The sequence below is a fragment of the Mustela nigripes genome, chromosome 16 (genome assembly GCF_022355385.1).
Source record: "Mustela nigripes isolate SB6536 chromosome 16, MUSNIG.SB6536, whole genome shotgun sequence".
NCBI classification, from domain to species: Eukaryota; Metazoa; Chordata; class Mammalia; order Carnivora; family Mustelidae; genus Mustela; species Mustela nigripes.
The window spans coordinates 44270319-44297478 of NC_081572.1; the positions used below are offsets into that span (position 1 = coordinate 44270319).

A 27160-nucleotide genomic window follows, 5' to 3' on the forward strand; every position below is an offset into this window, starting at 1 on the left:
CATTCTGTGGGTCATCTTTTCACCTTCTTGAGAGCATCCTTTGGTGCACTGAAGTTTTTAATGTCAATGAAGACCAAATTATCTGGTTTTTTTTTTTTTTTTTTTTTTTTTTGCTTTTGTTGCTCATGCTTTTGGTGTCGTAGCTAAGAAACTGCTCCTAAGTTTGAGGGTGTAAAGATTTACCCCTATATTTTCTTCTAAGAGTCTTATAGTTTTAGTTCTTTGATCCATTTAGTTAATTTTTAAAAAGATTTTATATATTTATTTGACAGAGAGAGAGCGCACAAGCAGGGGGAGTGGCAGAGGAAGAGGGAGAAGCAGCCTCCCCACTGAGCAGGGAGCCCCATGTGAGGCTTGATCCCAGGACTCTGGGACTATGATCCAAGCTGAAGACAGATGTTTACTGACTGAGCTGCCCAGGCGCCCCCATTTAGTTAGAATTTTTAAGTGGTGTGAGGGCAGGGTCCAATTTTATACTTTTGCATATGGCTCCCCATTTGTGACAGCAGCATTTGTTGGAAGAAGTCTCGTTTCCCCATTGAATGATCTTGACCCCCTTGTCAAGTGCATCAGACTCACCCAGTCATAGATGCATGGGCTTATTCCTGGACTCTTGGTCCTGTTCCAGTGCACATTTGGAGCATTGTCCAGGCACGAGGCTTGTCCTGCTCCCTGGGAACATTTGGTCCAATAGGAAAGGTCGGACACATTCGTGAGCCATCAGGAATTGTCAGGTGCTAGGAAGGGATAAAAAGTGTGTATGAGGATGTCAGTTGCTTCAGGCTGGGGCAGTGGGTATGGAGTGGGGGGCAGCAAGAGGGCTGCTTGGAGGTGGTGTGGGTTGAGACATGAGGAAGAAGGCCAAGTGTTTCTGCGTGTCTGGAGACAAATTTGGCAAGGTGGGGTAGAACCTGTGGATGGCCATGAACTTCTAGGTGAGGATGCTGGGCTTGATTTGGAAGTGTCTAAGGAGAGCCGGGCCTTTGTCAGGCCCATCTGATGGCAGGGTAGGCTACGTCTGGGCGGGCGATACTGGAGGCAGGCAAACCACTTAGAATCACAGGGTGCCCGAGGTCTGGGTGAGCACCTGAGTCAGGCAGTGGGAATGGCGGGGAGCAGGGGCCGTCAGAGACCTGTGGCTTCATGCCTCACTGCTCTGAGGGCTCTGGGGCAGGCCAGAGCAGCTTGCACGTGCGGCTGTGACCCAGATAACCCCAAGCCTTCCCAGGACTATTTGGCCAGTTTCTGTGCGTCTCAGTTTCTGTGAACTTCTGCACGCTCCGTGGTGCTGGGAGCACAGGACATGGTGTCCGACTACTCCAGTCTTTGGCTTTCATTAGATGCTACATGCCATAGCCAGGGCTCCTTGGGGGACAGAGAAGGAGACCAAAAGTGCCAGTGGCCAGCTGGGTGGCCTTGAGGCTGCACCTCTCAAGCATCAGGTCTCAGCTCCTTCTCTGGAAGGAGATGATGGTCAAGCCGTCCCCTTGGGATTGTGATGAACTTCAGTGGATCAGCCTGGGGCAAGGACAGGCAGGTAGGTGGTGCCCCGTAAAGCCAGCGGCTTTCTCTCTCCCATGGCATAACTTCAGGGCCAAGCTGGCCTTTCTCCTGCTGTCTCCTCTGTGCCATGCTGCATGCTGGGCGTGCTCCCTCCTCTCATGCCTGAGTCCTTGGCAGTCCTCACCATGGACATTCAGGATGGGCACCCCATTTGTTCGGGGTCTTCGCCTCAACCAGGGGAATGGGTGCAGAGAAGTTAACAGCTGGCACCTGGCAGCGCAGTACTTAACCTTGGATTCGGAACAGAGAAACGTCTGTTTGTGTTTCCATGACCAAGAGAGGACAGCTGGCTAGCAGATAGCAGGCTAGGTCGGCTGGGGCTTGCCTTAGCTGCTGGCTTTAAGCATATAGCCAGGGCCAGGGTCCCTGCCCAGGCTCTGGTCGAACTGGGTGGAGGAAGAATGGAGAAGTACGTGGCAGAGCCTGAGAAGAACCCCCCAAGAGCCAGTGTCCTGGCAGGGCCGTGTGGAGGCCGCTGGGGGCAGTGACGGTGTTGAAGCTGCCCCCCAGACCTGGGGGACTGCCCCTGTCTGCATACCTGAGGATTGAGACTGTACCAAGCCAGTGAGCTGGCGTGCACCTTATTTCCTTCCCGAGGTTTCTTTGCTTCGTGGAGAAGTTTCTGCTGGGCTCCTCTAACGACGACTCCCAGGTGTGAACTAAACTCAGATTTCCTTTGCAAAAATTGTTGGACTACGACTTTTCAGACCCACACACATTGCACACACAAAAGCAGGCTTGTCTTTCTGCACTAAAAGACAAACAATGCTAACACCCCTTCTCATGTGCACCCTAAGTGGGGTGCTTGGCAGCCCCGAGAGGACTGGGGATTTTCTAAGCAGAGTCCCAGGGGCCACATCACCTATCACACTGCAAGCCTGTTTTCTTCTGGTTACCTTAACTGAGCTCTGATTCCATCTCCCATTCTTTTTTTTTTTTTTTTTTTTTTTTTGTGCCATCGACCCTTTTTTTTTGATAGCCTGGTGAATCCTGTGGTAACTTTCTCAGGATAATGATTTTAAATGCACAAACAGGATTACAGAGCAACCAATTATATTGACTTGGAGTTATCTGAATATTTTTTTTAAATGAGCTTTTGATACAGTAATCTCTGTCCTTTGAATCATTAAGTAAATCACCTTACAGTAGGTCTAATAACTATTACAATTTTGAAGTAGTGATGAACATAAATGATATTTGGGGATATCTGCAATTCTGTGATATGTAAATATCTGTTGGTCTATTAGCGGCCAAGCCACAGGTATACTGATAATATGACTATGATGTGTTGCCTACATTTATAGTGGAAGAAAATAGATAATGTCAGTTGCAGGTTAATAAAAGTAAAGGTATAATTTATTCCCATCCGAGTCACGACTCCCCTGTTAAGAGGTCCCAAGAGAAGCAATGACCAAAGGAGATTGTTGTGTTTATTATTCACAGATTATTCATTTGTCAGAGAGAGAAAAAAAGAGAGAGAGCAAGTGAATGCACAAGCAGGGAGAGCGGCAGGCAGAGGGAGACATAGGCTCCCCACTGAACAAGGATGCCCGACTCGATCCCAGGACCCTCGGGTCATGCCCTGAGCCGAAGGCAGACCCCTAACTAACTGAGCCTCCCAGGTGTCCCAGAAATTGTTTCCTTGAATCCTCTTTTTGCATCAACCATGACAACTCTCCTAGATTTAGGCTCCTCTCCCAGTTTCCTGCACCTAGGAGCTCCAGGGGGCATTTTAGACCAACTCATGCATCTGTGCTTACACATCAAAGGGTCCTCATAGCCGCTGTCTGCACCCCCAGTGTAGGGCTCCGGTTTCTGTGGTTGCCCTGTGTTTTAGATTGAATCGTGTCCCCCAGAGGGCTATGTTGAATTCCCACCCCCCCCCCAGCACTTCAGGATGTGGACTTATTGAGAATTAGGGGCACTGTGGTTGTCCTTGGTTCCAGTGAGGTCATCCTGGAATCCCCTTAATCTCAGTCCAGGACAGTTGAGAGGCACAGGGAGACAACCATGTGAACATGCACAGGAAGAATGCCACGTGAAGAAGAAGATGGAGATTCGAACGATACATTATCAAGCCAAGGAGCACCAAGGATTGCCGTGTGAACCCCAGAAGCCAAGAGAGGGGCATGGGACAGATTCCTTTCTAGGTCTTTCAGAAAGAACTTGGCCCTGTCAGCATCTCAGGTTTGGACTTCTGAGCTCTAGAAGTGTGTAAGCCCCCTGGTTTTTGGTAAATGGATCCAGCAGCCCTAGGAGACTGATGCCACGTGGTCTGATGGGGAATGGACCACTGCTGGTGAGGCGGCAGTCCCTCCTGTGTGTGTGCAGGTAGAGTCTGGACCCCCAGGGTGGACCCCCAGGGTGGAGCTCCACCAACTGTTACTGTCTGGAGCTGGGACTTGTCCCTGCCCTGTTTTAGGCCTTTCAGAAGTAACAAAAGCGAGCTGTGCCTCTGGGGACATGTAGGCAGAGCATGTGGCTGTTAAAATTGGAGGGCTGGCGCTCGAAGTGAGAGGGGGAAGAAGTGGGATGCTTTGCATCTCATTTCGATTGGAGGCTTTCCACAGCATTTCAGCCTGGGAACGAGAAAACAGATTCAGTTAGACAAAGAGACAGGCAGGGGTTTGGGCCCAGCTGAGTGGGCATCATGGGTGAGGATTTACTTCCCTGGGGAGAAGACCCTGCCGTGGTAAGGGAGGCCTCCTCCCTCGGGAAGCCTTCTGGGGGCACAAAGAACCACCCCAGCTCACCCTGCAGCAAAGTCAGACACATGGTCCACACTCAGTGCTGTTTTGTTGAATGAATGAGGGTGACGGAGCCAAAAGTGGCTGCTGCTTGCCTTTCGGAGGGCCACAGCAGACTCTTCGCTCTGTGACTCAGTGGGGCTGTGCCACGGAATGGGCCACGGGGTGTCCAGGATTGGCTGGCCTGGAAGACAATGGACAAGAAAGGCTGTGGGAATCCGAGCAGGGGCCGTGGGGTCTAAGAGAGCCCCGTGTGAAAGGGGGACAGTGAGCCGGAGCCACGAGGACAGGTGGGGTGCCTTACGTAGCCTTAGAAAATGATGACGGAAAGAAATTCACCCCCAGTGCCGAAGCGTATTGTTAGGCGTGGACTCTGCATTTCCCGCGGGGGCACACAGTGGGTCCATCGTGGCGTCACTGTGCCTACTTCTTGTACAGAATCCTGCCGTAAACCCTTGTCCAGGTCATTTGTCATTTGTGATATCGACCGTGCCTTTGTGCTTGGATATGCTGTTGTTGACCATTCCTCAGGAGCTGGGGTCCTTTCTAGATTTCCTATGGTTCTAGTCGGTGGAGACCACTTTGAAGGGTGGGCCAGAGGCAGGACCCGCAAGGCCTGTGCGGGGGATGGGCCTGCGCGTGGTTAGGGAAGTGTGAGGGTCACACTGTGGGGCCTCCGGTTGAGGCCGGGGAGGCTGGGCGTTCATCCACAGGCTGCGGTCAATGCTTGAAGGTTAGTTAGTATTAGGTCCGTAGAGGTGGACCAACACCCGCTGTGTTCTGAGCACCGTGCTGGGGCCGCCGGGGTGCGTCCTGGGAGCTGCGGTCTTCATACGGGTAACAGAGGTGGAGGGCCCCCCTGCCCCCCATACGAAGGGGGATGAAATGCTGTGGGGAGGCCTGGGGGCTGGATTCCAAACAGGAGCTGGGTGGGGAGGAGTAAGGGAATTCCCAGACAGGCGGGGCCAGGGCGCCTCAGGTAGATGGTGTGCAGAAGCCATGTTTCCTGAGAGGCAGACCCCCGCGGCCAGAATGCTCCCAGGCTCCTGGCAGCTAGAGCGTGAGTTTCATGGAGAGATGTGGTGGCAGGTGAGCTCGGAGGGGTGCTTTGGGCCAGAGCATGGATGACCTTGAGTGTGGCATTGGGTTTTGTTTGTTTGTTTGTTTGTTCCTTTGGCAGTGGGGAGCCCTTGGAGGTTTTTGAACAAGGGAATCCCACGTCCTGATCTGAGCTTTAAGGATGAGCTCTCTGGCTGCAAGCAAAGGGCGTGAGACCTCAGGAGGTCCAAAGGCCAAGTGTGAGGCCTAACAGGAGAGGCGGAGAACAGAACAGGGCGGGAGGGAAGAGTCACCCGAGGAAGCAGATCTGTGAGGACGCCTGCTGTCGGGGTAGGTTCTAGGGACGTTTGTCAGGCAGTGGCTTCCTCAGGGCACCTCTTCTCCCGAACCCTGGAGCCCTGCCTCATGTGTAATTAGCCCAAGACACCACAGAGAGGTTCCCTCTGGCTTCAGACAGGCCTCTGAGGCTTCCTGTCTGGCTCTTTGATCCTCCCGGGGCTGCGTGACAGGTGGAGGGAACGTGGATGTCTCTGCTCACCTTATCTTGCTATTAGCATGTTGCCCGTATCATGGTAACCGAACAGATGTCAGGGCCTGTTGCTAAGGGTTCCCTGGAATATTAATACCTGGGCGTAGAACTGAGGGCTCTTACAGGCGTCTCGGAGGCCTTGGGAAGCACCAGCTCGGGAGCAAGTATTTTTAATATTCATCCCTGCTTTTTCTCCCTTCTTTAGACCCTCGCCCCCTCCTCCCCTGCCACCCCATCCCCTCACAGCGAGCTTGTCTCGGGTAGGCAGACTGGTGGGTAGAGGGGGAATGGCCTCTCTGCCCTCCCGCCCCAGGCAGGCATGGCTGAAGGCTCATAGCAGTGGGGCCCTGGGGGCTAGAAGCAGGCTCTGAGGCCTCGCGGGTGCTGCCGTCTGGGTGTCGGCTCAGATTTGGCACCAGGATGAAGCCTCTTTCCAGCTCTGTACAGGCCACCCGAGGAGGCTCTGGGCCCTCCCCCGGCACCTCCTCCTCACTCTGGCATGGCGCTGGGGGTAGGCTGCTTCTGTTTGCCCTTTGTGTCTATTTACCTCCTGTGTCTGGGCTTTTGGCCTTCCCATGGCTCACAGGTTTGGAAGTTTAACTCCACAGATAGCTGTGGGAGGGGGTTTGGCGGAGTACTGAGGCTGGGGTTGCGATTTTATTTACCAGGTATCATTCGTAACGGTTATTCGTTGCCACAATAATGCTGCATAATAACCACCCCCAAACTTGGTCCGACATTTATTTATGGTTCCTGAGTCCGTGGGCCACCTGTGGCCCTTGGCTGGACCAGGCATTCCTTTCATCATGCTTCAGAAAAAACCTCCTGCACTGCACACGGAGGGATGCATGTTTCTTGTTCTCTCTCAGTGGCTCTTTGTAGCCAGAGCCCTGTACTTGCTGGTGACTGTGTTGACCTTTGTACACAGTGTTCCCTCTTTGGCCGCGCGGTTTCTCTGAGCCCTTCCGTTCAGCCTGCTTCATTCCCACTCTTTTCTCTGTATCAGTTCTTCTCTTCCCACGAGGTTGTCGATGCACACCACACCCAGGGGAGTCATTGTCCTAGTCATCTCTGTGGAAGTCTCCCTAAAACAAAATCAAGGAGGCGGAAAATGCCAGGATCTAAAGGTGGGAGACGGAACCACACCAAAGAAAAGGTCATTAGCTTTGGTAATAGGGCAGTTGCCTCTTATACCCGCCTTGGCCCCTGGCAGGCAGAGCAGAGACCCCCCGGCGTGTGTGTGTGTGTGTGTGTGTGTGTGTGTGTGTGTGTGTGTGTAATCCTTCTCAAAGGGCTGGTGGGTTTGCAGCTCCCCACCCTCTGTGACCTCAGAGACAGCCTGGGCTGCAGCGTGTCCCAGTGCAGTGTTAACAGTTAAAGCGGTTTGGAAGGCTGGGAATCTGACTGCAGTGTTTTCTTGGATCGGTGATGATTTGGGCTGCTCGGTGGAGTCTATAGGAGTGTGCTCTCATCTCATCCTCACCTGGGGTGGAGGGGGAGTCCCCACCCCCGTTTGGAGGAGAACATTGGCTGGAGGGGAATTACCTGACCACCTGGGTCACTTGGGGCTCTGGGTTCACATCTGTGTTCACTTTACTGGATTCTGAGTGCAGGAAGCCCTTTAAGGGGGCAGAAGGTTTCTTTCAAGTAGATCTGAATGTTTGTGGAGAGGAAGCCTTGTTTTAGTGATTATGGGACTGTGTACATCATAAAATCTAATTGTTGGAGATTTCCAGATAGGTTTTAAGTTCTGGGATCAAAAAATACAAAATCCACAGGAGGCTAATGGGACACTTCAAAAGTGCTGCTATCGCTTCAAAAAGTAGTAGATAATTCTAGAAGCACCTTGGAGAGAGTAGGCCGAGACCAGCACCTGAAAGCGTTGAGAGACTGAATGTCACTGTGGTAAAAGTTGTCTCAACAGTATATGAGAAAAAAAATATGCTTTCCCTTTGGGGAATTTATCCTAAGAAAACAATCAGAGATAGGCACAGAGGTTCACCCCCCAGAGATCCATTTTGCTGTTGAATATAAATACAGTAGAACAAAATTGGAAGCGATCTATGGGATCACAAACAGAACAGTGATAAAATATATCCAGAATGCTAAACCAAATGATTAAAACCCATGTTTTTGAGGAATTTTAACAATGTAGGAAAGTACAATGTGATAAGAGACCACCAAGCAGGATGTGTGGCAAGAATCCAATTTTATTTGAAAGCTCTACGGAAATACCTGGGGGAAAAAAATGGGAGTCCTTACATTGAGACGTCAGGAGTCTCCATGCGGGGTGGACAATGAGTGAGTGTGAGCTGGTTTTGCTTGTGATACCCTGCTGTGCCCAGTGGAGACAGCCTGGCCGTGATGGCAGGGTTTGTCTGCAGTGACTAACGCCCAGGGTGAGGGGCTTTGGACCTTAGAGAGAGGAGAATTGAATCTCCCTGGAAGCCCAAGTTTGTTTTCACAGATCTGCTTCAGAAAGTTGCCTGAGGCTCATGAACTCCTTCCCCACAGAATTGTCTCAGGAAATGATCACCAGGCATTTCCACTTCCCTGTTCCTGGTACCCAGAGTGAAGGTGTCCCTTGAGCCTATGTGCCCCTGAGGGCATAGCCTCCAAGGGCTCAGTGAGTCTTGCTCTGCAGGAAGGAGGCCCCACTCGCAGGCCCGGAGTCCCAGCTTTTGGGCACACTGCCTTCTTGGAGGGCTGACTACCCTGTGGTGAATCCTGAGGAACAGACCATTTTGTGAGTGAGCAAGTCGAAGAGCATGGTTGGCCCAGCTCTGCTCTGGGCACGCTTGGCTTGTTATCTGCATCGCTCCTTGTCTGGGAACACCTGTCTCTCTGATGAAGTCAGTTCCAATGAACAGAGATTCACTGGGCCCCCGCTGTGTAGCTGACCCTGTGCTGGGCTCCAGGGATGGAGAGGGGTGGGAGGACACAGGCCCCTGGAGAGTTCCTGGGCCCCTGGGGGAGGATATGGGAGCCAGTAGAGTGGGGCGACTCTGGGTTCCCAGGTCTGAGCCCGCCTCCTGCAGGACCAGTCTCCTTCCTCGGTGGAATGCACATATGAGTGTGCACACACACACACTGGTTACTGTCTCCTTTGGGCTCTTTGCCCTCACAGCCGGACGGACTTCAGAGACAGACCTGGCCCCGGCTGCCTGTTATCCCCTTGCTTACAGAGGAGGCCAGAGCTCTGCGCAGCCCTTTCCGCAGACCCTCCCACCTCGCTTCTCTCTAGGCCCTTGGCCCAGTCCCTCTTTCCTCCTGGAGAACGTGTGGTTTGCGTTTCCCGTCTTTTTACTTGCCTTCTCTAAGCCCCTGTTTGGTTCCCTCTTTAGCTGATTTTTTGACCTGGACTGATTGGAGTTTGTTCATACAAGAGTGTAGTCCATGTTCAACTCCCAGGGCCCTGCTCTTTGGAATCTTTAAGGACCCAGCTCTGAAGTGCACACGGGCCTTGGGAAGGGGCCCTCCCCGGCCCTCCTTCCGGAGCCCCCATTGGAGGGGAGCAGAGCCCTGGGAGGTGTGTGTTGGTTGGTGGTGAGCACACAGCTCGGCAGAAGGGCCCCCGGATGAAGAGGGTTCAGCTGGAGAGTCAGGGAGCTGGCGGCTCAGACTGAAGAGATTTGGAGAACCTAAGCTGGCTCCATTGGCAGTTTCCTAAAATGTGGCTCCTCAAGCTGCCCTTCCTCTCTCTCCATCTGTCCCCATCTGTCCCGAGGTTGCTCTGTGTGGGCAGAGGACAGCTGCGCCTTATGAGATGTTCGAGGCAGCCTGGGTGGAAGCCCGAGTTCTCTCCCGGAGCCACCCCTGTGGACATGCTCAGCTGTGATCTTAGCAGATCTTAGCATCGATGAGGACCCTGCCAGCCAGCATTCACAGCCTGAGACCCCAGGAAGTGACATCTGTCTGCTTGCCTTCCCTGAAGCTGGGGGACAGGGGCATGCCTTTCTGCTCCCACCCCAGGGGGGACTAGGCTGGGGTGGGGCTCAGTTCCCACCTCCCGGGTTAGAGCAGCCACCAGTCTCCTGTCCACCAACCCCCTGCCCCTACTACCACCTGTCCCTCCCTCCCTGCCTATCGGAATTGCTCAGGGTGATCCCTCCAGCATGTCTGTCTCAGCCCCTTCGGTACCTATGAGAGAACGCAGGCCCAGGGAAGATCACTGACTGGTTCCTGGCCTTCCAGTAAGTTTGCATAAAAGCCAGACTTTCTCAGGTCTTTTCTGTCCTTGAGTCTTTTCCCCTCCTCATTGCCCCCAAAGCCTTCCCTCTGCCCTACGGTGGAGCGTGACCTCATGCAGAGACATCACTATGGAACAAAGGGTTATTAGACCAGCGCTGTTAGCTGTGTAACCTTTCCTCAGTCTCTTAACCTCTCTTGTTTCTCTTCTGTCTAACAAGAAAAATAGTGATGAGATTTAGAAAGAACAGAACAGAAATGCCTGTGGGTGGTTGCAGAGTTGTTTCAGCTAAAGTTTTAAAAAGAGAAGAAGAGGAATAGAATTCAAATGGGTCAGAGGAAAAATTAATGTTAGCTAGGGGTTTTCTTGCCCATGATCCCCAAGGATCTTGCCTCTCTAGGAAGTGACCCAAAGGGGACAAAAAGGGGTTCATTCCATAAAGATTGATTTCGGCTTGTGAAACTGCTGCATCTTCTTTCCATCTGTGCTGTCTTCTCATGGATGTCCCCACCTGTCCTCACCATAAAGGAGGTGAAGGTTTAAGCCTGAGAGCATAGGACCCTTTTTTCTCCTCAACAACCCCCCCAACTCCATACACTCTAGGTTTAAAAGTTCTGCAGAAGATGGAGTTCCCACCCTGAGGTTCCCTGGCTTGCTCCAACCCTCTGGGGTCACCACTGGTGTGCCGCTGCTTCTGTGGGGGTGACTGGTAGAGCAGAGGGGCCACCCCCTCCTCACTATGTCCCGCTGCCCCTGGACAGGCAGGAAGGCTCAGGACCCTCATGGCCTGGGACATGGCGCCCCCTGCAGGAGCGGTGGCACCTGGGAGGTGATCACAAATGACCAGTGGGACACCCACTTTACCCCGGCACCTTCTCTCCTGGTAAGGGGACCCCCATCACTTCCATTTCTTGAAGCTCCTAGAGTATTCTTTTAAACAATAATAAACAGGGCTAATGAACTGTAGTGTGGTCTGCACGTTCACTTGGAACAGAGTAATGCTTTTCACAGCCTGGGGGCAGTGTGATTGTGCTGTTCCCAAGATAACAAGTTCTGAAAAGCAACAAAACAAACCACAGAGCACTGAAGGCTAGAAGTGGGACGCTGGTTTACAGGTGTTTGATAAGTGTGTCATTTTTGTCGTGATCTGTGTTTTCCTGGATCATACGTTAGCCTCATTTGGGGGAAGGTCAAGACTTTCGGTTTGAGAAGGCCTTTGGTTATGGTGGCATCCTAGTGCTGGGCCTGGCCATGGGGTCTCTGCAGGTGGGTCTTTTAGGGTCTGGATGTGCATTGGGCTCTCTCCCAAGGTGGCCCACAGTGGAGAGAGAGCAGGTGCTTGGATGTGCCAAATGGGACAGAGAGACCACTGCAGTCAGGGTCATGGGCTTGGTCTCTGTGTGGGTCAGTTAGCTACAGCCAACTCACTGCCCCCTGCTGGTCATCATAGGAATCGGTGACATTACTCTGGAACAGCAGCTCTCAAACCATGATATCTGGATCTGGGGAGGGTGTCTTCACCACCTTTCAGGAAATTCACAGAGTCAGAACTGTTTTCATAATAATAATGAAATGCTCCATCCCATTCTCTCACAAATGTACAGAAAAGGAAGAGTTCATGAATATGGTTTCAGATGCCACATTAGCACTAAATCTTTAACAAGCTACCATCTGTTGAACCTGGTACACGAGAAAAAAATATCCACGAATATTTGGAAAGACTGTTAAAATACTTCTCCTTTTCCCAACTGTAGTACGTGTTTATGAGAGTCTAGATGTCCATCACGTGGAACAAAACCACAGAATCACAAAAGATTGAACGAAAAATCAGATATCATCCAGCTAACTTTTGTTAGACCAAACATTACACAGATCTTTAAAAATGCAAAACAAAGCCATTATTTTCACTCGTTTTTGTTCTGAAAATGCAACTTTCTAAATGAAACATGTGAATGCCTAATGGGTTTATTGTTTTTCGATGAATCTAAATTAATTTTTTTCTCAGTTTTAATTTCTAATGTGGTATCAATAGATACAGCCCACATAATTTGGTGTTCTCAAAAACTTTTTATGACCATTTAATGAGATGTAGTTCATATACCATAAAATTCACATTCTAGAAGGATTCAATTCATTGGTTTTAGTTTATTCTCAAAGTTGTGCAACCATCACCACGACCTAATTGCAGAGTATTTTCATGACCCCAAAAAGAAACCCTGAACCCATTAGCAGAAACTCATTCCTTCTTCCCTCCGCCCGCACTCCAGCCCCTGACAACCATTAGGGTTGCTTTCTGCCTCTGTGGATTTGCCTGTTCTGGACATTTCTTGTAAATGGAATAATACAACATGTGGTCTTTTGTGACTGGCTTTTTTTTTTTTTTTTTTTTTTTTAGTAGGCTCTATGCCCAGTGTGGGGTCCAATGCAGAGCTTGAACTAATGACCCTGAGATCAAGACGTGGGCTGAAATTAAGAGCCGGACATTTAAGCGACTGAGCCACCCAGCCTCCCCTTTTGTGCCACCTTCTTAGACTTAGCATAATGTTCTCAGGATTCAGCCATTTTATAGCTTATAGCACTACTTCACTTTTAATGGCCAAATAATATTCTTTTGTGTATGGATAACTCCATATGATCTCCATTTATCAGTGGGCGGACATTTGAATTAGTTCCACTTTCGGGCTGTTGTGAATAATGCTGCTATGAATATACAAGCTTTTTTCTTTTTAAAGATTTTATTTGTTTATCTGACAGAGAGCACAAGCAGGGGGAGGGGCATGCAGAGGGAGAGGGAGAAGCAGGGTCCCCACTGAGCAGGGAGTCCTACCTGGGGCTGGATCCCAGGACCCCGAGATCATGACCTGAGCCCTTGAAGGCAGACGTTTAACCGACTGAGCCACCCAGGCTCCTCAGCAGCCTCGGTAGTTTTTAAGAGTAGGAAGGATTCCTCTGTTTGAGATCTGTTGGTCTAGATGGGATTGGAAGAGGGCAGTGTGGATAACTCAGTGCAGCCCCTGATCTTTGCTCTGGGATTGAGTTACAGCTGCCATTCTCTCCACCCAACACACACACACACACACACACACACACACACTCATACACACACACTCCGTTCAGCATACATGCTCAGTACCCTTATGCTAGATCATCAAAGAGCTGGTCATAGCCTCGGGGGCAAGGAGAAAGGCAGCTGGACTAGACCATGCACATTAAGCCCCAGGAAGTTCTGAAGCAGAGTGGCCTCCCTGCTGGATTCCCAGTGGTGCCATCTTCCTTGTCGTCCTAGCTTTGGCTCCCCACCCTCCTTCCTGTCCTGGGGAGCACTGTGATGGTCAGCAGAACATGTTGGGGAGCAGAAGCCGTGAAAGTGGCCAACTTTAGCTGCGCCTGTGGGCCTGGGGTGGCCATGGTGGGTCCCCTAGGCTTGGGAGTGGCATACGGCTTCCCCGGGCCATCTAGCTGTGTGCCCCACAGCCCCAGCCCCTCCTGCTTGGCACTGTGCTTCATCGGTAGGGGCTGTACTTGGGAGTGGCAGGAGTCATTTGCCCTCCCCTTTTCCCTCTTCCTTCCCTTTCTGCTTCTAACTCCGGATGTCCTGCCAGTCCTGTCCAATCTGGTCACTTAGCTGCATGAGCTACCTAGTTTCCCCTCCCCAAATTATGATCCTTTTGAACGATGAGTTTTGAGGGAACAGAAGCCAGAGGATTCTGATGGCCAGGTATCTGCAGGCGGCCGGGTACAGGGACATGCTGGAAGTGCCAGTGCTTGATGCCTGACGATCCCTGGCTGCCACCTGCACCCCAGCTGATGGCATGCTCTTGGTTGTTCCCCCTTCTCCCTTCAGATGTGACTCCCTGCCCCGCCCTGGACACTCCGAGCCATGGCCGACACCATCTTCGGCAGTGGGAATGACCAGTGGGTTTGCCCCAATGATCGGCAGCTCGCCCTGCGAGCCAAGTGAGTACCTCCAAGGCTCTGCCAGCCCTTCCCTTCTCTCCTTCTCTCTGCTTCCCTCCTTTTGGGGGCAAGATTCAATATCAGGGACCCAGAAAGAGAAGTTTGGGGACAAGTACATGTCTAATGCCTGCCACACTCCGGGCCCCAAGGTTGGCACTGAACAGCCATTCATTCCTTTAACTGGAATGTACCCTCATTTCTCCAAGGAGGAAAAGGAGGCCGGGCTCCTTGCCCAATGGCAGACCTTGGGACCCACGCCCAGGCCCCCTGACTCCCAGGCCTACAGCAGGCTGAAGGGGATCAAACCACTTCATCTGCCTTCTCTGGTGAGAGTGTACATCCCCCTGTCACTGAGCCTTCCAGTCCCTGAGCCCCTGGAAGTGGGGAGCCTTTGATACCTGGATGCCCCTTCACCTGAGGGCCTCACACTGAGAGGGCAGAGGAAGTCTGGGCAATGAACCTCGCCGGGCTGCAACACACAGCCAGCCTCGAAGCGTCCCCAGTTTCCTCCAGTACCCTGTCAGGGTCTCTCTGGTTCTGGTTTGTCCCCTCCAGCTCCCAGTTTCCCTGTCATCCCTCAGCCTGGTGACCCCTCAGACCCAGTTAGGTCAGGCCATCTCTACCCACCTCCCCACTGTGGCCAGAGACCCAGAACCTCCCAGAAACCTCTCCCGCCTTCCAGGCTTCCCTCCCCATCCAGGGATTTGGAGGCCCCTGGTGTCTGATAAGCCCCAAGAACTCCTCTTCATCTGTCAAACCATGCCAATTATGGGAGCCAACATTTCCCATAGGGGACCAAGTTCAAGAAATTTGCAGTTAGATGTTATAGGCCTGCAGGGGGACAGAGCTGAAACATCAAAGAGGGCTAGAAAAATTAATCCAAAATGCCCAAGAGTGGAGTCCTCCGTGATTGGCAGGCATCTCTGTGCATCAGTTAATTTGTCCCTCTCTCCAGGATGGCTTGGCTCCTTTCAGTCCCCTGTGCAGCCCGTGCGGGGGAGACCAGGGAGGAAACCAGTCGCTCTCCCTCTCTGCCCTGATGCTGGGCATGACGATGTGTCCTCCTTGGCAGGATACAAGGAGCTGGGGCCTGGTGTGACCCCTCATGACCCCCCTGGCATTTCCTTCAGTTCTCCCTGACCTTGTCTTGCCCTCAGCAGCAGCCAGAAGCTGTTGTAGCATTTTTTAGTAGAGCAGATGCTTTTGTCTCCTCCCCAGGGTGTGCCGTCTTGTAATGCCAGGCTCCTTGTAATGCCAGGCTCTGTAAAGGAGAACACTACAGATCTTGCGTCCGGGTTCTGTGCCCTGAAGGTTCCTCTGGGAGGCCTGGGGAATTTGCCTTCCCTGGCTTCGGCTCAGGTCTGTCCCCCTGCACTATAGGATACCCTCTCAACCCCTACCAGGGGCCAGGCACTGACTGCACAGCAGTGAACAGGACTGATGTGGTTCTTTGTCTTAAGACCCTGGTGGGGAGAGGGGAGCAATATACATGGAATTACCCCAGCACAGCTACTTGGACAGCAGAAACAGGCAGTGGGGGTGAAGGCAGGTGCTAATTTAATCTGGGAATTTGGAGAGGCTTCCCTGAGAATGTGGTTTATGTTGAGTCCTGGAGTAGCAGGAAGTGTTAGATGGAAATAGGGGGAAGGAGCTTCTAGGCAGAAAGAACAGCATGTGCAAAGGCCCTGAGGTAGAAGGAACAGGACATGTAGAGGGCCTGGCAGGAGGCCGGTGTGGCTTGAATGCAGAAAGAGGTGATGAATGGGGTGAAAGGAAGTTGGGGAAGCAGGCAGGGGCCAGATGGTATAGGGCTGGTCCTCCAGACTCACATTCAAGAGGAGGGGACAAAGGGTCCTACTTGGCCTTAAAATAATGTTTAAGCTCCATGATGGAGCTATGCCTGGGTTGTCTGGGAATTCTGAGAATGGACTCAGCCCATCTTGGAGGGTATCTTCACCCAGAATATGAAGCAAGTCCTTTTTTTAAAAAAAAAAAAAAAAAAAAAAAAGATTTCATTTATTTATTTATTTTAGAGGGTGAGGGCATGAGTGGGATGTTGGAAGGAGGAAGAGGGAAAGAGAGAATCTCAAGCAGATCTACGCTGAGCACAGAGCTTGATGTGCTGCTTGATCCCAGGACCATGGGATCATGACCTGTGCCGAGACCAAAAGTTGGATGCTCAACCAACTGAGCACCCAGGCGGTCCCTAAAAGAAGTCTTAGAAAGGAATAAGAGTGACACAGTGGAAAGCGGATTTAGGAGGTGGGCAGGCACTGCAGGTGGAGGGCACAGCGTGAGCAAAGGCCTGGAGAAGACAGCATGCAGCCCAAAGCACACTGTGTGAGGCCAGGGCAGAGGAGGGGTGAAGGTTCCGTACCAGGGGACCCTACTGACGGGTGCCAGGGGCCACTGAAGACTCTTCCTTGGGGCTTACAATCACAGATGCATTCGGCAGCCACAAGCAGTCCACCTTTGTGGCATCGGGTGGGGGGCATTCAGGGGAACAAGAGGCTCCGTGTTAACCAGGCCCATCGTGGGAGTTGCAACCTGACCAGATAGGGGCAGTGGGCCAGGGCAGGAGTTTGTCTGAGGGGACAGGTTGTCAGGGCTTGGTCAGTGACCAGATGGAGGCAGAAAAGGAGGCCAAGAAGATGCCCCAGAGAAGCCTGGCCGGGCTTTCAGCAGTCACGGGCCCTGGACTAATCGCTCTCAGCCTCCTTACTCTGCCGAGAGAAGGGGAGGCCAGCCTTATAGGATAACAGGAGGGTCTGGTGTGAGGAGGTATGCCATGCCTGGGGCTAGCGCCAGGCCCAGAGCTAACTGGGTAGGAGTGGCACCCTGCAGGGCAGATGACGGTGCTGGTGCTGTGCCCTCCCATTTCTGTGTTCCCGGACCTGCCTTTTCCCTGTGGGGTGGCTTGGAGATCCTGTTCTCCAGTTCTCCTTCACTGGCCCAGGGACTCACACCCGGAGGGTGTCCTGGCCAATCCCTGATTACCTGAATCCCAGAAATGCTCAGGTAGAGAAAACCTGCAGCTGGGGGTGGCCAAGTGTTTCTTTTCAAGGCCTAAACCCCTTGAGTCTACTTGATACACAGAAGAAAGGTGGGCCTGTGCCCCTGCTCACTCTAAGGACTGGCCTTCCTTCCTCTGTCTACCGGCCCTGCCCCTTTCCCGCTGTTCACTTCCCCTGGCCCTGTGAGGACCTCTTCCAAAAGTGTTGCTCTGGGCAGTACTTCTTTTTCACTTGGAGACATAGGCAGTCTAGAAGTCTGGAGACCCTTGGTACGGCACCTTACTTTACGTCTTTGCACCTTTGCACGTGTGGCTTTCCTGCCTGAGCACCATCACCTTCTTTCTCTGGGGAAGCACCTTTCATCCTGCAAAATCCTGTAGGAGCACTGCGTCTTTGGTCTAGCCATTCCTGATGGTTCTGCCCGTGAGAATGCTAGTCATCATCAGGATGAAGCAGTTGGGCATTTGCTGTGTGCAGAGCACTTTGTATACCCTGCCCCATTTACTCTGCGTGACATCCCATAAAGGGACAGATCAGGAAATCCGGGATGAGCAGCTGCCCACATTCTCATGGTTGGGAAGGGACTGAGTTAAAGTTAAGACCATCCGGTGGACACCGATCTGAACCCTTCCCTTCCCCTTAACGGGCTTGCTGGACTTGCAGAGGAAGGACATGTTCTTTAGCTCTCCTGATGTGCACCGCATGGATAGTTACAAGAACCGTTAGCTGCAGTAGCCCGGACAGGGCAGTGAATTAAGACCACCAGTGTCCGTCCGTGTCAGGGAACCATCAAGAAGGCATCCACATCCTCACCCTCCTGCCCTGTGTCCTGCATCAGAAACTCTTGCTTGCTGTCATTTCTTTAGGGAGGCCCTTCTAGAACCTTACCTCTGATCGGGTTAGTTCCCTGATTTATACAGCCTCCTAATGTCCACCTGCATGTACCCCCCCCCCCCCAGCAGCCTGTCCCCAACACCTCCCCAGCCTGGCCTCGCAGAGGAGCCCAGTGAACAGCTCACAAACGAATAGCTCTTCTCGTTTTGCATTAAGTAAATATTGGTGTCAATGATGGGTTGTCTTGTGTCCCCAAGCCTGTTGTCATTCTTCGGGGCGGTCACTTTGCTCTCTTGCCCACCTCCGTGTTCCTAGCACCTGGCACAGAATGTCTCGGACAGGCTGGGACCCTGGGCAGAGATTTGGGGCTTGGTCTGTGGCTGCCACTCCATTCCCTCGAGAAAGACCGGAAGGGCGTGCGTCCTTCTACTCTGCACTGCTGTCTGTCGCCGCCCGCCCTCGCTGGCTCTCCTTCTGTGCGGCAGCGCCGCCCTCCTGCCCTCAAATCCTCTCGTTTCCAAACTGCTACGTGCACCTCCTTTTACATTCAGGGTTCATTTTTGATCTAATTACCATTCTTATCCATTCACTTAGATGCCACAGAGCTCAGTCTTTTTTTTTTTTTTTTTTTTTTTAAGATTTTATTTATTTAAATGAGAGAGAGAGAGAGGACAAAGGGGGGAGAGGAGCCCAGGGAGAGGGAGAAGCAGGCTCCCCATTGAGCAGGGAGATTGATACAGTACTCCATCCCAGGACCCTGGGATCACGACCTGAGCCGAAGGCAGAGGCTTCACTGTCTGAGCCACCCAGGTGCCCCCAGATCTCAGTCTTGCTGATCTTCTGCACTCTTCCCTCGCAGCCCCCTGTGCTGTGGCAGTGGCCTTCTCTGTCTGTCCAGTGGGTCATACCCACGGTGCTAAGGTAGCCCTGCCGTCATTGTGGGGTCTAGTGGCTGGCAGGCGTCAGAGCCAGCATCTGAAGCATCTGCCCTGTTCCCCAAACCCCTCTTCTGCACATATAGCACTTGGGCTGTCCCCAGACAGTTCTTGGCGGTGGGAGGGCTTTGTGATATGGAGGGACTGCCTGAGTCTGCCCTGCGGTGGCATCAGGGCCGGCCATGTGCTCTCTCCAGGCTGCAGACGGGCTGGTCTGTGCACACCTACCAGACAGAGAAGCAGAGGAAGAGCCAGTGCCTCAGCCCTGCTGAGGTGGAGGCCATCTTGCAGGTCATCCAGAGGGCAGAGCGGCTGGACGTCATGGAGCAGCAGAGAATCGGGTAAGGAGTGCTTCTGAGCTAGGGCAGGAACAGAATGCTTGAGAGGAAGCAAAGTCATTTAGTGTCAGATCCGTGGGCTGAGAGTGGCACCCTGGGTCCTAGTGCTGGCATGCAGCCCTGGGAGGGAGTCTGCTTTGCCCGAACACCCCTGGGGTGTAGATGTATCACCCAGCCCCACAAAGTCTCAGTATTCTCCTCTGTAAGAAGTGGAATGTGGCTCCTGCGTGGGCCCTCGGCTGTGCGGGAATGAATGAGCATGGTGAAATGCATTTGGAGCTCTTCAGCTCCATACACGTGAGGGTCTGCTCTGGTCAAGCCAGAGGAGGGATTTAAGGGGAAGTTGAACCTGGATCATCCTGCCCCAACAAGGACTCCAAGAGAAGATGCTCTCCAGCTTGTTCTAAGCTCTCCTGGCCTCCAGCGTCCAGAGCTGACCTCTGTCCAGCCTTCAGACAGTTTGGTGGTGTCTCTTTTCATTTGTTGAGTTGAGAAAGCAGTTCATACCTCCTAGAAAATTGGAAAGACACGGAAAAACACAAGTAGGAAAACAAATACGGTGCATGGCATTGAGCATTAATTTGATTCTGATCTCCTTGTTCTGTTCATCTTTTTTGTTAAAATATGTGATCATTTAAAAAGTCAGACAGTGTAGAAATGCAGTTTTGTTTTTTTTTAAGAATCTATTTATTTATTTTGTCAGTGAGTGAGAGAAAGAGAAAGAGCACAAGCAGGGGGAGTAGCAGGAAGAGGGAGAAACAGGCTTCTTGCTGAGCACAGAGCCCAATGCAGGGCTCAATCCCAGGCCCCTGGAATCATGACCCGAGCCAAAGGCAGACGCCTAACCAACTGAACCACCAAGGCGGTATATTCTCTCCTGATCACCTCAGGGGAAAGTATAGGGAGAGGGGGCCTAGGTCTTGGGCACTGGGCTCTGCCTCTTAGGAACTATGTAACGCTGGTGGGAAGTGACTTTACATCTCTCAGCCTCAGTCTTCTTATCTTTAAAAGGGGGGAAATTCATCCTCCTCTCTGGGAGGTTGAGATAACATACCTGCACTCTGTCCTTGTTCCTTCATTTAAGAACTTTCCCTGTGTGTCCACTGGGGACTGGAGATACAGTGGCCAACAAAACAGAAGTGGCCACTACTTTTGTGAGGGTTGTAGTGTTGCCATGAAAAGAAGGGGTCATGGTGGGCTGAGGGGCCGTGGGACCCTGAGGAGAGGCCTCTGTCCTAGGCTTAGCATGGTTCAGGGCTGGCTCCTGGACACCCGGCATCAGAGATTCAAAGGGAAGCTCTTTTTCTTTCTTCATTCAGCCACTTGCTCAAACCAAAACATCTACATCATCCCAGGTCTCCTCTCTCTCTCTGACCTCCTGTACTCCATTTCCATGAATGCTGCCTCAGTGCCCCTTCCCTGGGCCTCCCAGCATCTCCTGCTGGCTTCCTCACCTGCACTCCCTTGTCGTAGTCCTGGATTTCTAGGAGTGAGCTTTGAAAACTGCCACTCGGGGGGCACCTGGTTGACTCAGTTAGAAGAACCTGCGACTCTTGATCTTGTGATACTAAGTTTGAGCCACACGTCAGATGTAGAAATTACTTACATAAATGAATAAATAAATAAGAATTTTAAAGAATTAAAAAAAAATTCAAATGTCCCTTAAATCAAATCCCTCCTCTACTTAAAATTCTTCAGTGGCTTCATGTTGATCTTAGAAAATAATCCAAACTCTATTTTGTGTCCTACAAAACCCATGTAACCTGCCCCCTTCTCACCCCTCCAGCCTCCTTTTATCCCAGGCTCCCGCAGGCTCACAAGGGAATGGCCACGCTGGGCTCCTGGCAATTCTCATATGCCAAGGCCTTTGTCTTTGCCACACCCCCCCCCCCCCCCGCCCAACGCTCTTCCCTCTACCTGGAGTGCCCCCCACCCTGCCCTGCTTTTCGCCTGGTTTTGCCTTGTCATTCTTTAGCTCTCAGTTCACATGTTCTCACAGAGGCCTTCACTGATCACCACCAGACATGCTCCCCCTCAGTCTTCTCCCTACACACTTACTTGATTTCATAGCACCTCCCCACCCCCGTCTGAAGTCAGTTTGCTTGTTGACTTTTTATGGGCTTTCTCTTTATTGTTCTGTGAGAGCATGTCTGTCTCTGGCTTGTTTGCTACAATATCCCCAGGGCGTGGCACATTGTAGGTACTCAATTAATAGTTGGTGAGCAAATGAATGATTAGAAGGTAGCCTGGAAAAAGGGTGGGGCAGGGAACAGTATCCCAGGTGAGGGTACAGCACATGAGCCCTGGTATAGTGCTGGGGCCCTATGGCAGCCATACTCGGTCAGGTTGGGAACGGGAAACACATCCATCTGACTCTGTTCTGTGCTGCAGACGGCTGGTGGAGCGGCTGGAGACCATGAGGCGGAACGTGATGGGGAATGGCCTTTCCCAGTGTCTGCTCTGTGGGGAGGTGCTAGGCTTCTTGGGCAGCTCATCAGTGTTCTGCAAAGACTGCAGGAAGGTAAGACCCTGCTCTGGCTTCCCAATCTGGATCTGCTCTGTGACTCTGCACCCTGGCTTCTAGGAGTGTATGTTGTACGTGTCAGTGTGTGTCCTTGTGTGCAGATGCGTGCACACGCCTGTCCTGATATCCTGTCCTTCTTGGCAAGAAGAGTTAGAACCTATGGTTGAATGGTCTGACTTCTAGGACCAACTCTGGGGAGTGGACCTCTGGGTCTCACAGGCCTTGGTATAAGTTCAGCTTTTCCACTAGCTGGATGATCTCAGAAAACTGGTTTAATATTTTGAGCCTCATCTTCCTCATCTGTAAAATAGGGATAATGTACCTTAGAAAATTGTGAGGATTAAATATTATATTCATTGGGTCTTAACAATCTTGTCTGGCACAGAAGTACTCAGAAAACTTTTTTAGTTATTAAAGAACTAAAATTCTCCTCAGGGCGAAACAGTGTGCTAGGATTATACTTCTAATTCTTTTGATCTGCTCTCGATCCCTGGTCCATCAAATGAGAATGATCTTTGCTGCAAAGTCAAGTGGATTTTTCCCTTTTCTTATACTCCACTGGTTACTTAAATGGTGCCACATATTAAATTGTTTCAGATCGAGTCCCAGACTTCTTAAAATAACTTTTTGTTTTTCCTGGAGTTTCTAATGGCCTTTCTTTTCTTACTGACCCAAGAATAACATGCCTTCCAATCCTTAGGATTATTTAGCATCCCAATTTTACTGTCTATTGCATGGAGCCTACATTTTTCCCTCTTTTGGATCTTTAGTCCTACTCCAGTGTAAACTTAACTGCTGCATAGCTGTCATTATGGGACTTCCCTTTACTACCTTCCTAGGTTAGAGAGCTGTTCCCAAGATACCATATCTCCCTCTTTCCTTTGTTTTTCACTCTAGTTTTACTGGTACTTATCTTCCATTTGTTTTAAGCCTCAAGTTATTTTAGTCAACAAGACAGAGATAGAAACTTCTCTCTTGAGATTATATTGGATGAGGGAACAAAAACCAAATAATGATCAAATAAATAATAATGTTTCAGGAAGCAATACATTCTAGGAAGAAATAATAGGAAATAGAAGATTGGGGATGGGGTGGAGTGAAGTGGCTAGAGCCGAGAGGACTGTAGGATATAGAGAAGTCAAAGAAGTAAACATGGACTTAGCCGTGTGAAAGCTGTTGGCAACCTTGATAAAGTCATTTTGAGTGGCATTCAAAAACTGGGTTAGGGAACCCAGATGCAAAAGGGTCAATACACTGAACTAATAAGTGGAAAAGTCAGGATTTCAGCTAAGGTCATTTCCCCTCCCATTCTGGGACATGTGATGACCTGGGCTAAGGACTGTGGAGTCGCAAGGGTCTCAAGAACAGTGGAGATGTGGCCGGGGCCTGGGTGGCAGGATAGGGGTGGGCACTCGTGTGCCTGCCTCTCCTTAACCCTTCCATGGCCCCGGACTAGATACCAACAGAGGCAGTAGGCAGAGGGACTCAGAATGTCTTGCTCCCAGCCCTTGGGCAGATAGGGTTGTACTTTATGACTTCTGCCTGGGACAGTGGGGCCCAGCAGCCCATTTCCCCTTTCTGCCCCTCAACCCACAACTGCTATTAATGTTCAGGTTTACAGGACCATGACGAGGGGGCAGAGGCTTTTCTCTTTGCCTGGAAAAGTATGGGACCTCTGCTATTGGGGCAGGATGCTGTCTTGACTGGTGAAGGGTCCTTGGAGAGCCATGTCCTAGACAACAGTGGCAATCCCGGGGGAGGATCCCAGCTGCTTGGGGGAGGGGTGGTAAAAAATGTTCTTCTAGATGCTCTGGACACTCCCCACCCCATTGTACCCTGGAGTACTGGGCTGTTCCAGTTTTTCTCTTTTTTAAGGTTTTATATATTTATTTGAGAGAGAGTCAGAGCTAGAGAGGGAAAGAGAGCACACACAGAGGGAAAGGGAGAGAGAGAGTTCCAAAGATGGAACTCCTGCTGAGCAGGGAGCCCTATATGGGGCCTGATCTCAGGACCCTAGGATCCTGATGTGAGCCCAAGGCGGAAGCTTAACCGACTGAGCCCTGGGCTTAACCCAGACAGCCCTGGGCTGGTCCAGTTTGAAATTGTTCATATTTTGCTGTGGGCTGAGAATCTGATCTTGGCTTGGGCAGCAAGGTGAAGAGGCCTTTGGGTTTCCAAGGGAAGTTGCTCCTGGGTAGAAGTGGGAGGAGAGGGTGCAAGTAGGCATTTGTGTGTTTTCTTCTTCATCCTTGAGAAGATGGTGTCATTCATTTGTTCATTCATTCATTCATTCATTCATTCATTCATTCATTCTGCAAATAGTAGAGGGCCCACTATATGCAGGCCCTGTTCTAGGTGCTGGCAATACCATGAGCAAGAGAGACAAAGCCCTTGTTCTCATGGAGCCTTTTTCCAGGAGGAGGGGAACAACAAACAAACAAAATACTATCTGGTATGAGTGAGTTAGAACAGGGCAGTGTGGTAGGGTACAACTAGGAGGGCCTTTCTGAGCTTAGACCCGAGCACAAGCAGGACCCAGCTCTGGGAAGATCTGGATGGAAAAGTGTTTTCCAGGCAGAGGGAGTAGCCAGCATGAAGTTCCTGAGGGGGAGAGCAGCTGGACATGTTCAAGGAACTGATTAAGGCCTCTGGGGCAGAGGTGGACATGCCCATCACATGAGAGCTTTGTAAGTCAAGGTCAGGAGTTGAGATTTGATTCTAAGTTTCATGGGATGCCAGTGGAGTGTTGTGAGCATGGTGTGATGTGATCTGATTTGTCTTTATAAGTGATGAGCCTCTCTGCTGTCTGGTGAGTGGATGGCAGGGGGACATAAAGCGACAGTGAGTGGCGAGTTAGGCACTGCCTGTCCTTGGGGGTGAGACAGTGGGGCTGGAGATGAGGCAGCAATTGCATGGGGGCCATGTTCTAAGAAAATCCATCTTTTCACTGTATCGAAGCAGGTGGGTGATGGAGGGTCGCAGGAGGAAAAGCAGGTCCTAGACTGCAGCCAGGCCAGAGTGAGAGGTTACTGGGCCTGTCCTGTGTGATGGGGGGCCGTGGGCCCCCTGCCTGCCTGCCAGTGCCATTACTATGCACACGCGTGGGTTGCAGTCCCAATGTAGGGGTGGGGGCAGGCTGCAGAAGGGACACTGGGAGATCTGGGAGGTGTCCAGATCTAAGTCTCAGGTGCTCCTGGCCACATGGAGCTATCCCCAGGAAGATCCCTGGTACATTCAGCAGCCACAAGCTAATGAGCGTGCCAGCAGAGCCCGTGATGCTGGGCATGCCTTGGTGCGGTGACCCCCTCGGTAATTGGGCCTGCACGCCTGGGCCACCAGCCCTCATTATGGCAGGGATGTGGTGGGAAGGGAGAGGGGCTGGCTGCTAATTAGAGAGGCCTGGCGCTTCTGATTGCTTAGCAGCTGAGTCAGCCAGCTTTCGGTTTGATTGAGAGTCTTGTCTGCACCAACCATGGGGGAGGCCAGACGGAGCTGCAGGAGAGCCAGCCTGAGCCTGGGATGGCACTGTCACCGTGACAGGGAAGCAGTCGCAGCTGTTCTGGCCTCAGCCAAAATGTGTTCCAAGGTGTGGACAGAGGGGCCTGCCCGGAAAACAGTGGTCACCACAGTGTGTGCTGAGTCCCCGGGGAAAAAGAAAGCTTCTGCTCTAAGATCCCAGCCCCAGCACTAGCCCCCACCACCGGCTCAGACTCAGGCCCGTGTTTCTGGCCCTCTGCTTGCCTTGCCCTCCCCCACACCTCCCCACCCCCACACCACACACACCCCAGCTCAGGGTCCCCACAGCCTCCCTCAGGCCATCCTTTCTCTTGCAAACAGTGGACACCAAACCTGTGGTCTTTCTTACCTTACGATGTCCCTTGGGCTTTAGAAAGCTCTTTCACAAAACCCCTTGTTTGAGCATCAGGACGAAGCTATAGGGAGAGCAGGGGTGGTGAGGCTGTTCCCCAGCACAGCTGGAGAGTAAGGGTTCAGTTGAGGTCACGTGGCCTACTTGGGTCACCCAGCCGGGTGATGGGGAGCTGGGTCCCCCGGGGGTGTTTGCTGAGCCATGCTGGGCCTCCTCTCCTTCAGGCCAAAGCAGTCACAGCATTTCCCTTCCTTGGAGAAGCAGGGTTTCATCTTTATTTATTATTATTTTTTTAAGATTTTATTTATTTATTTGATAGAAATCACAAGTAAGCAGAGAGGCAGGCAGAGAGAGAGGTGGGGAAACAGGCTCCCAGCTGAGCAGAGAGCCCGACATGGGGCCCAATCTCAGGACCCTGAGATCATGACTTGAGCCGAAGGCAGAGGCTTTAACCCACTGAGCCACCCAGGCGCCCCAGGGTTTCATCTTTCTAAAGAATGCAGGAGAAGAAGCATATTCGCGGGTTAAATATCGAGAACTTTCCTTTAAAATCAGGAATAAGGCAAGTTCTATGTATGTTTATCACTGCTTCTATCGAACATTGAACTAGCCCCGGCCCAGTGCAATCAGGCAAGGAAAGAAATGTATGGTGTACATTTTGGAGAAGCAGAGCTAAAGCTGTCATCCTCTGTGAATAACGTCATTATGTAACGAGAGCATCTGACAAAATTTAAATACAAATGGTCACAATTAGTAGGTGAATTTATTAGCAGGGTTGTTGCCTACAAGTTTAATACTACTTGTCAGAAAATCAGTATTCCCATAGACCAGAGACAAAGATGAGAGAAAATAGAAAGTGTAATTTAGGGCAGTGGAGCCACTGATGGGCAGAGAATGGTCTTTTGAATAAATAATGCAAAGCTGTTTGGATATTCATCTGGAAAAAAAAAATGTATCTTGACTTACCTCACTCTGGGCACAAAAGTCAATTCTACATGGATCTCGGATTTATTTATTTATTTATTCGAGCTTGTATTTATTTGTCAGGGAGAGAGGGAGCACAAGCAGGGGGAGGGCCAGAGGGATAAGCAGGCCCCCTTCTGAGCAAGGAGCTCTATGTGGGACCCCCTCCCAGAATGAGTGTCTGTGTCAACATGGATGACACTTTTGGGGACCTCCCCCCCCAGATGGCCCTGTCTGGAGGCTGCCCTCCCACCTCTGCTCGGTTCAGTGCTGGCAGAGGGGCTGGCTGGCTGCCCTCACCACCACTGGGGGAAACAGCTCTTCTAGCCCTTTTCCCAAAACCTTCCCAAGCAGCCTGCATGTTCTCTGGATGTTCCCAGTGTGAAAGCTAAATACCTGGGGCCGGGTCGAGCCCACCTTGAGGAGCCAAGGGCTGATGCGGGCAACAGAATGGAGCAGCCCTGTTGGGGAACTTTCACTTCCTTTTGGGGCCAGCTCAGCTCCCTAGGCCTTGCAAATGAAACGGACTTACATGAAGGGCTGTCTGTCTGCAGAATTCTGTCCTCCGCTCATTCTGCAGTCTTTATTAGGCACTGACTGTGTTCCAGGCTGTGGCGGTACCAGCGATGAACAAGGCAGG

The 27160-nt window shown here is 51.5% G+C and overlaps 1 protein-coding gene across 5 annotated transcripts in view; it reads left to right on the forward strand.

Annotated features, from left to right (window-relative positions):
- RPH3AL (rabphilin 3A like (without C2 domains)) overlaps positions 1-27160 on the forward strand; it is a 141099-nt gene that overhangs the window by 38601 nt on the left and 75338 nt on the right. For 3 of the 5 annotated variants that reach the window (XM_059380349.1, XM_059380348.1, XM_059380351.1), the window contains 3 exons: positions 13932-14044; positions 19025-19168; positions 21557-21686. In XM_059380349.1, the coding sequence (XP_059236332.1) occupies positions 13968-14044; positions 19025-19168; positions 21557-21686 (351 nt within the window). In that variant the 5' untranslated portion in view covers positions 13932-13967. Of the gene's footprint in view, positions 1-5684; positions 5700-13931; positions 14045-19024; positions 19169-21556; positions 21687-27160 lie in introns of those variants that run through there. The other 2 variants (XM_059380350.1, XM_059380352.1) reach the window with 2 other exon arrangements.